At 43.0% G+C, this 10594-nt stretch overlaps 1 protein-coding gene across 1 annotated transcript; it reads right to left on the bottom strand.

Moving 5' to 3' along the window:
- Positions 1–1423: 1423 nt before the first annotated feature.
- LOC307210991 (vomeronasal type-2 receptor 26-like) lies at positions 1424–9946 on the bottom strand (the record flags this gene model as incomplete). The annotated part of the gene is made up of 7 exons (XM_079967187.1): positions 1424–2343; positions 3422–3548; positions 4372–4602; positions 6064–6852; positions 7578–7869; positions 8415–8438; positions 9813–9946. 7 exons carry the CDS (start codon positions 9944–9946, stop codon positions 1445–1447), a joined length of 2496 nt encoding a protein of 831 aa, XP_079823313.1. The 3' UTR covers positions 1424–1444.
- Between the last annotated feature and the right edge of the window lie 648 nt (positions 9947–10594).

Here is a 10594-nt window from a genome sequence, read left to right as displayed (position 1 = left end):
GCCCAGGTGCAGCTATTTCTGAAGAGCAGACAATAGCCTGACTTAAAAACACTTGGTTCTATACTTTGAAATTGCTGGCATAGAAATGAGAAAATTCCTACATGAGGCCATTATCACATGCATCCTGATATTCTGTAGATGGCACAAAACTTTAGCCAAGTTCTCTTTATGTCCAGGTCTGGCAATTTTAATTTTCCTGAGACTACTCATCTCTTTTCTGACGATCTAAAATCAATCTCCATGTCTGGTCCAAAACCAAAACTTCAGTCATGTCCTTCCATGTTCTCCTAGCCTTACATTTTTGATCCTCATCAAAAATCATCTGCCAAAAACATCTCATAAACTTTTTGTATAATGCTGGTCCTAAAGGTTCTTCACTGGCTCCCAGCACGTTTCTGAGTACAATTCAGTGTTGGTACTGACCTTTAAAGCCCTAAACTGCCTTGGCCCTGTATACCTGAAGGAATGCCTCCACCACAGTCACTCCGCCTGGACACTGAGGTCCCCCTTCAAGGGCCTTTTGCCAATTCCCTCACTATGAGAAGCAAATTACAGGGAACAAAGTAGAGGGCCTTCTCGGTAGCGGCACCCGCCCTTTTGAACATGTCCCCTCAGATGTCAAGGAAATAAAGAACGACTTAAATTATAGAAGACACCTGAAGTCAAGCCTGTATCAGGAATTTTTTAATGGTTGGTGTTTTATAATGTTTCGTGATGTATGGAAGTGAGAGCTGGACCATAAAGAAGGCAGATCGCCGAAGAATTGATTCTTTTGAATTATGGTGCTGGAGGAGACTCTTGAGAGTCCCATGGACTGCAAGAAGAACAAACCGATCCGTTCTTAAGGAAATCAGCCCTGAGTGCTCACTGGAAGGACAGATCGTGAAGCTGAGGCTCCAATACTTTGGCCACCTCATGAGAAGAGAAGACTCCCTGGAAAAGACCCTGATGTTGGGAAAGATGGAGGGCACAAGGAGAAGGGGACGACAGAGGACGAGATGGTTGGATAGTGTCTTCGAAGCTACAAACATGAGTCTGACCAAACTGCGGGAGGCAGTGGAAGATAGAAGTGCCTGGCGTGCTCTGGTCCATGGGGTCACGAAGAGTCGGACACGACTAAACGACTAAACAACAACAACAACAATGTTTCGTAATGTGCTGTAATCTGCCCAGAGTGGCTGGAGAAATAAATAATAAATTATTCTTATTCTTATATTCCCAAAGGACCCTTTACCGATATCTCTTATGTAGCTAGTTTAATGTCATTTCTTTATAATTTAGCTAAGTACATTTTGTACTTTAGTAATTCAGTTTGCAACTTCTTAAGCAGCTTATGGAATCCTGCTATGGGTAATGAGCAGTTGTACTCCAGTTGAGATTCTGACTGGGACTTCCAACTGTACAATTTTATGATACCCCTAGAGCTAAGGCTCAAATTTCATGTTTAGTTTTTTCTTGTCAGGTGCTCCCTCATGTTCAAATCAGGCCTCAATATAATAATGTAGCATTTGGGAATGAAGATGCAGCCCAGGAGCCCAGCACTGGAGGCCAAGATAGAGAAGACCTGAACGGCTACCATGAATTTCCCCTTGGTGCTCAGGTAGGTGGGCACAAAGGACACCCAAACACTGCAGAAGACCAGCATGCTGAAGGTGATCAGCTTGGCTTCATTGAAGGCCCCAGGCAGCTTCCTGGCTAGGAAAGCCACCGTGAAGCAGATGGCAGCCAGGAAGCCCATGTAGCCAAGGGCAGCATAAAACATGGCAACAGACCCTTCATTGCATCGGACAATGATCTCTCCAAGCTGGGAGCTGAGGTCAAAGTCTGGGAATGGAGGAGAGATCCCCAGCCAGATGGCGCAGATGAGAACTTGGACACTGGAGCAGGAAATGACAATGGAGTTGGCCAGACTCTTCCCCAGCCATCTCCTCACCCTGTTCCCTGGCTTAGTGGCCAGGAAGGCCAGGACTACAGTGATGGTTTTTGCCAAGACAGAAGAGACAGCAGCTGAGAAGATGAGGCTGAAGGCTGTTTGACGGAGAAGACAGGTCACATTCCTTGGCTTTCCAATGAAGAGGAAGGAGGACAAAAAGGAGAGCAGTAGAGAGATGAGGAGGATGTAGGAGAGGTCTCTGTTGTTGGCTTTGACTATTGGAGTTTCTTTGTTTTTATGGAAGATTCCTAAGACAAATCCTGTGGTTAAGGATAAGGAGAGAGCAAGGGAAGCCAGGAGGCTCCCCAGACATTCTTCATAGGAGAGGAAGGTTATTACTTTGGGGACACATTGATCTCGGTCCTCATTTGGATGCTGATCTTCTGGACATTTGGTACATTCATCAGCATCTGCATAGAGAAAAACACACTTCAGTATCCTAACATCAGTCACAAACCTACAATAGTCTGAATGCTGTCGAGCTGCTCATACAGGATTTTCAAAAAGGTCCACACTGTTCTTTGAAGTGCTGGCAATCAAGGCTTTAAAGCATGAAATCAGCTGGCATCACTATTGCATCTGGTGATTGAAAGGTTGGCAGCAACACCCAACTGCTATTTTTCACCTAGAAAATTTAGATCTAGTGCAAAGGCCAGAAAAAATTCTGGACCCGGGATTAGACAACTGTGGGTTAAATGGATCAATAGGTTGACTGATAAAGGCAGCTTGTCATGTTCGAATATTGAGAAGCAGAGGTGTTAACCCTTATTTTATAATATATTGACGCTAGAATTATAATTTCTAAAATGACATATTGCATTAGAATTCTATGATTACTCCAAGGAACTTGGAGGAGTATTATTGTGCGGCACTACCTCCTTTCCTGAACTGCTGGGAACTCTCAGAAATAGTCAGGTGGTCTCTCTGGCCCTAGTGCTGACTGACTCTATGGCAGGACAACAACCCTCCTGAGGCCACAGCTTTGGTGAACCCAATACACCCTGGCGCTCTTTTCCATCACTCACCAAGATAGTCCTCAGAACCGAGAACCAGATTCACTGACATGTCCTCCCTGCAACATTGGATGTGGCCTTTCAATGCCTTTGAAAACTATTTGCTGGAGATCACATGGGGGTGGGTGGGAGGCCTGTTCTGTCTATGCAGCTTCTGGGGTCCCATGGGAATCCCACTGGCCTCTCTTAGAACAAGTTGCTGAGCATTGCTTTTATTATATTCTTGAGGTTTCCGGCAATAGGTGAACCCTCCCAGAAGAGGACATTTCATTCATGGGGTAACATTACCTGTGCTATTTTCTAGAAAAAGAGGTGCCAGAACTCACCATGAATGTCTCCATTGTTCTCTGGGAATGCCAATGGTCCCCACCTGACAGATGATGGAACTAGCCATTACTAACATCATGTTTGCAGTGGCTCAAATATTTGCCCCATCCTCCCATCAAAGGCCATTTTCTCCGAGTTCCTCTCCTACCTTCCTGAGTGGAGATGGTCCCTTCTGAGCAGGGAGAACAATCATAGCAGCAGGGCGGCTTCCCTTCCTGAACTTTTCTGGAATATCCAGGGAGACAACTTTCTGTGCATCTTGATCGAGGTACGGTCTAGGCATGAAGAGAAAATTGAGCACTAAGGAGAAAGTGATAGGTGTATTTATGCCTTTGGACACAGATAATAGAATTTTGGAAGGATCCCGGAGAAGAGATATTTGCTTCTGATAACCTCAAGCGACTCCAGTCCCTATTTTGGGGCAGTTACATTTTTCTTTGTTTTTTTGCAGACCTGCATGGCAGAGACACCTTTTTGGTGCTTCTACTTCCCCACCCCCACCGCCTTGACATTGATATCTCATAGTTAACAACAAACAGGAGCATGGCATAAACCATAATATGAACATCAGCAATAAAACAAGTCCTCCATTTGTTACTATCACATCTTCTACCAGGTTGACCACTTCTAAGATAAGAACGGATTGGCTGATGTTTTGCTCCAAAGACTAAATAGAGTCTTTGATGTTGCTTCTAAAGACTGCACCTGGTGTAGAATTTGGTGCCCAGTTTGCTTGTTTGCCATGTCTCTATGCCCAAACAGAAGTGGAATACCTTACTATACTCCAGCCTTACCCAACCTGGTGCCCCTCAGATATCTTTGCACAATGCTGGCTGGGGTGCATGGGAGATGTAGTCCACAATATTTGGAGGGCACCAAGTTGGGGAAATGTGTTCTGCTCTGCTTTGGAAAGTCTCCTACTTACTTTGACATTTTATACATGTTTACTCAAGAGCAGGTTCCATTAAACTCAGTGGGACTTAGCTCCAGGAAAGCTCTCACAAGATTGCAGACGAAGCCTCATATGTACTATTCAAAATGTTATTAGAGCATAGCAGATGTCATTGTTAATAAAATGACAGATCCAATCTTTCCTACCTTCTTAAATAACTTGGGCCATACAATTGCTTCTGGGTTAATGGTGAACTTCAGATTTGAGGACTTTAGTCTCTCTATTCTCCCAATTTTAACTCTATCATGAGAGTTATTAGGAAACAGCACCCAATTCACAATATCAAAGTCAATGGCCAGTGCCCCATTCTCATCCAAGTACTGCCCATCAGCTGAAGTATTAGAGTAGAACTGGACTTCTTTCAAGAAACGATGAAGCTAGAATGACAGAGGAAAATCCAGGAATGAGTTAGCAGGGCTGAATTATGTACTGTAACATGGTTTCATGTTCTCCCTGCATCCTGATCTTCCACTGTATCTCTCATTTGGAACCACTGTATCTCTCATTTGGAACCATGTGACTGTTCTAGATTATTAGACACCCTCAATCAACTTCAAAAATTTTGGGGGTGATGAAAATCAACATTATTACATATATTAAAAGGTAAAGGTACCCCTGCCCGTACGGGCCAGTCTTGACAGACTCTGGGGTTGTGCGCCCATCTCACTCAAGAGGCCAGGGGCCAGCGCTGTCCGGAGACACTTCCGGGTCACGTGGCCAGCGTGACAAAGCTGCATCTGGCGAGCCAGAGCCGCACACGGAAACGCCGTTTACCTTCCCGCTGGTAAGCGGTCCCTATTTATCTATTTGCACCCGGAGGTGCTTTCGAACTGCTAGGTTGGCAGGCGCTGGGACCGAGCAGCGGGAGCGCACCCCGCCGCAGGGATTCGAACCGCCGACCTTTCGATCGGCAAGTCCTAGGCGCTGAGGCTTTAACCCACAGCGCCACCTGCGTCCCATTACATATATTAGGAAAGGTTGATTTGGAGGGATAAAATGGGAGCCACTGCAGCAGGGTCTCAGATTATGAAATCAAGGTCTGAGAGATGGCCCTTAAGGTATTTTGGTCCTCAGTCATTTAAGGCTTTATAGGGTCAACGTTGAACTATTAATTGAGTCTGGAAACTTATTGGCAGCCAGTGTGGTTGGACGAGGATTGGTGTAATATGCTCAGACAGTGTTGTCCCAGTGAACAACATGATGGTCGAAGTCTGCATCTTCTGAAGTTTCTGAACAGTCTTCAGAGGCAGCCCTACGTATAACGCAGAAGTGTGGTTATAATTGGAAGACAAAAGCATTCAAGAGTATTGCTGTCTAATGACAGTGTAATATGGTAGTGTCTAATCCTAGTGTTTTTGTTACATTTTGTAAAAAGTAATTAATAATATTCATATTAGATCTAGATTCTACATGTTTAGACCTTTTGTGGATTCCCAAACTATGCAGTGCAGGAGGCTGCTAAGAAGTAGATAACTGTTGAATCAGAGCATTGGTCCAACAAGCTCCACTTCCATCTCTATGAGTTGCTGCCTGTAAATAATTCTGTCTGCAGGAACATTGCACTGAATCTTTGATCTTGACTTCCCATACACTGATGGGCCATTTCTGTTGTGCTCCACCTGTAACTCGTGTAGAATTCCCTTCCCCTGGGAACCTGGGTAGTAGAAATTCTGATGGATTTCTTCAAGCAGGTGAAAACAATGTCAACGGCCAATCAGTCAATGTAGACAATACCAACCAACGTTCTGGCTCAATTCAAGACCGATTCTGATGATGTTATCATGGTGATTCCAGAGAAGGGACAACAAATTCCAGTTTGCAAGAGGAAAAGGACTTACCTGCCATGGCTGTAGCTTTTGAAGATCCAAGCTGCCTCCACCCACAATCAACATCCTCTTTGACCTGGATGAATATGCAGCATTGAAGGCCTGAGCCACAGCTTGGATACTCAAGTAGTTCACATAGCTGTCTTGGGACTGGATTCTTTCAATCTCTTCCTGGGGCAGCATCTTCACATTATCCTTCTCTCTGCATTTGGTCATACCCCTCACAGACAAGTCATGCTTTGAATAGGAACAATCAAATGCTTCTTCTGAATACTGTTGACTAGCCAAGGACATTGGCCCATAGTAGTCCTTCTTCATCCTTTTTTTGGTCTTCACTACAAAGGACAAAGAGCCGTGAGCATACTGGAAGCAGTCAATGTCACATAACAACATTTTGTTCTGAAGAAGTGTGGTTATCCAGACTTTCCCCCCACTTTGTATCCTTTCAAGTAAGGACTGTACCTCTATGATTATGTAAAGTCCACTTTGAGAGTCTGCAAAGTAAACAAATACATTGACTTGTCTCCACATGGCAGGTGCTTCATGGGGTATCCATAGCCAAGTTTTTCGTAGTACTCTTTGTGTGAAGGCAACACAAATTTCCCTTTTGTTCATTAGAGGTGTCAAGGTACTCAGGAACCTTTCTCCATTGTCATTGTTGGGAGCAAAGAGGCCGACCCACGTCCAGCTGAAATGCAGGAGGAGTTGGACCATCCCCTGGTACTGCGTTTCTTGGTTTGGGACCATCCGGTAGACAAAAGGGGACTGGAATTTATCAGTAAGAGCAAAGCCATAACTGAGCTGGTGAGAAAAGGGAAAGAGACTGATGGCTTGTGTTTCAGCATTAAGACCCGATACGTCTATGTGAAGGATGCTGACAGATTTAGTGCAAACCTCACCGTTTTTTTGGAAGTAAAACAATATTTTTTTAAAAAAATCAAGCAATCCTTATACCAATTAATGGCAAAATTCTCTAGCCAGTTAAAAAAGATTCTTTAAAAAGCAATCAAAAAGGTAAAACACTATAACCAAACTTAAATGAAAATGCCTGCTGCAATAAAATAAAAGTTTTGAGTAAGCCCTAAAAAGACAACAGGAAAGGGGCCTGTCTGTCCTCAACTGCAAGGAAGTTCCATAACTCTTCATACCCTACAACATCTGGGTGAAGAAAAGGCGAAGGAGTAAACCCTGCACAAATCCTGCACCAGCTGAGTGGTGCTTTGTTGGCCTCCTTCCAGCAACTCCTGCAGCCAAGCTTGTGCCAAATGCATTGCTCTTCTTTCCTTTGGAGCACAGCAGTGAGGCTGAGAGGGAGGTCTTGTCGTCTGGGCAGCCCAGCACCTCCATACCCACTGCCTAGGCTTGTGCACTGTGGAGGTCACTTTGATACTACTTACACAGTGGTTTGACTTCATCCCAGAGGCTCACGCCATCGTCTTTCAAGACAGACAGATGGCAGCAGCAACAACAACAACAACAAGGTGGCTAATATTGCCAGGTGTGTTTCACTTGGACCCATTGATTACCTGTGGGATCTTGTAGATTCCTAACATGCTTGCAATGTGTGTGGAGATGTCAAATTCACTTTTTTCAAGAACAGCTAGCAGGCTTTTCTGCTTCCCACAGCTGTAGTTTGGAATATTGATTTTCCCACCAGCAAGCAGGTCTGTCATGGAGTCAGATGTCAGTCTTCCCTCAGAATAGGTATCATAGATACTGTAGCCCAGCGTGATGTTGGATAAGATCCTGGGGTTGTGATTAATATCCCGAACAGCAAGGGAGAAGGAAATAATGTGTGAGTTCTTCTTATCCACCCAGCTGCAAAAAAAAGTGTGTCACACAGTCATCCTTAATTCAGTGAAAATGAACGTCACATTCTTTTTTGTATTAATCAAAGCAAGTAGGAAAAGAGGCGAGGAAGTAGAGCAAAGGGAGACAGAGGTCTACCTTTACCTGTGTCTGCAGTATTTTTGCAAGGGAGGAGGGTGAAGGGAAGCAAAGTCAACATTTATAATTTGAAGTTGCATAGAATATGTTGTGCATGGGGAAAAGAATTGTGTTCACATTTTATTTATTACAGAAAACTTGCAACTCAAACACATCCCACAACACTTCCTACCTTCTAGAAAACAAGTCATGCTTTGGAGAGCAGTACATGTCAAAACTACTACTAGTTATTTAAAATCCATTATAAAACACTTTGAAACATGGTTTTTCACTAATTGAACAGACACAAAGAACTCTTTAAATAAATTAATGAAATGTAATGTAATTAACATTTTCAAATTTATCAGAAAACAAGTGAATTACGGAAAATGGAGAGTAGATAGGAAGAAGAACTACATCAATGCATCATTACTTACGTCTCAAGTCGGCTGACAGGGGTGCTGGAAAAGGTGAAAGGAGATTGTTCATGAAAGAATATTGGATATATGACTCCACTAATGAGGTAGTCTGCTAGGCGGTAAAAATTTGCAGCCAAAACTTGTTCCTTGATTGGGTTCAGTGGGCATTTTTCCCTCAGCTGCATACCATTGGTTGCAAGAGGCAGCAACACAAGCAGTGTTATCATTCTGGGTCTACCTGCTACACTTTCCTTATAGCTTTCCTTGTAGCTGTTCCACCCAATACTAGCTGCTCATAATATGCCCCAAATTCTTGCAAATCAGGGATTGCAGTGAATTGACAAATACAGGGAGGTGTCCAGCTCTGGTCTCAGAGCTGAAGGGTGATGGTTCAGAAGTGGAGCATCTATTCTGCACCAAGAAGGTGTGAGGTTGTCATCTCTGCTCCCTGTTCCAGGCAAAGCTGAGGATGTTCCCTTCCAGGAAAGCCAGTCGGTCTAAATTTCTGATCTAGAATGCAGCATCACACAGATGTACCTTCTCCCTTCACCTGCTCTATGTCTTGGCCCCCAGGATTTTGTGGCACAATATATATTTTATACACCCAACCTTTCAGGCACAGTGGAATAAAAAACTTCCTGCTGCTCTTAATTGCGATATTTACCTTATTGCTTGCAAAGGCAATATTTAACAGGTGTGGTGGGGGCTACTTGGACTCAGGAAAGAATAAAAATAGATCACTGTGATTCTGATGATTGCAAAGGGAAGAAAGATCTCCCCTGAAACTTTGTAGGAGCAGGTGCAGAGCAGGAGAAAACATGTTTACTCAATAGGCTGCCACAGATCATCAAGGGTAAAGGTGAGTTTGGCAAAACGTGATTGACATCAGAAGAGCCCTGAGGTTGCATCAGACTGAAAGGTGGTCCTGAGCTATTGTGGGCCTCAGACGTTTAAGGCTTTATAGGTCAAAGCCAGGACTTTGAATTGGGTCTGGAAGCTAACTGGCAGCAAGTGTGGTTGGACCAGCATCAGTGTCTTATCTTTGCACCTGTGCAAACAATCCAGCTTCACAGCCAGAGTTTCATCTTACATGCAGAAACTTACCAAGACAGTTTTCTGAAAACAATTGTCCAAAACCCTCAACAGGGGGGCCATCTGAAATTTCATTAGGATTAATAAATAAACTTTATAAAGATGAGAGAAGCTGCAGATAACATCAGGCTGGTAGTGGATTTGATATATTTAAACAGGAACAGTGAAGCTTTAGCTATAATATCTCTAGTTGCAGAAATAACTTTTGATAAGGTCTACAAACTATATATAGAAAAAGTACTACAAAAATTTGGTTTTCCATTAGTCTTTATAAAATGGATAAACATATTATATTGCTCCCCTACATCTAGTGTTAAGACAAACGGCATAATGTCTGCACCTTTCACATTATCCAGAGGTACTAGGCAAGGCGGCCCACTCTCGCCTTTGCTTTTTAATATCTGTTTGGAGCCCCTGGCATGTACTGTTAGCATAAGGAAATCTTTGGTGTAATTCATAACTCACTTGAAAACAAATTGGTAATGTTTGCAGATGATATTCTTCTGTTTATCACAAAATCTCACAGTACTGTTCCCAAATTAATACAAAATATAGATTTTATGGTTATATATCTGGATACACTATAAACTGGTCCAAACTGGAGTTGATGTTAATAGGAAATAACATTTTGGTTCAACCGTTTAAACAATACCAATTTCAAATTTGCAAAGACAACATTAAATACCTATATATATTTTAATACCATGAGACTTGTGTCATTAAACATCAACAAAATATATCATGAGGTATCAATAGACATGTGGGGAGACAGGTGGGAGTCGTTGAACCTGACCCTTTGGGGAAAAGTCAATGCTCTTAAAATGAACATAATATATAGACTAGTTTAGATCTTAAGAGGAATTCCAATTCATATACGGAGCAAATATTTCTCAAAATTGAATCTTTGTTGAGAAAATACCTTTGGGGCTCTTTGGTTCCAATAATATCTATGCAAAACATGCAAATACTGATAAAAGAAGGAAGATTTGGGATTCCAGACTTAGAATTGTATCACCAGGCATATTTACTGCCAGGTGCACAATTCTGGAGACACACAACTGAAAACAACTGTCCAAATTGGGCTACGCTGGAACATTCCTGTCCAG

The sequence above is a fragment of the Podarcis cretensis genome, assembly GCF_951804945.1.
Source record: "Podarcis cretensis genome assembly, chromosome: 2".
Classification (NCBI taxonomy): domain Eukaryota; kingdom Metazoa; phylum Chordata; class Lepidosauria; order Squamata; family Lacertidae; genus Podarcis; species Podarcis cretensis.
This window is presented reverse-complemented; position numbering and strand designations above follow the sequence as displayed.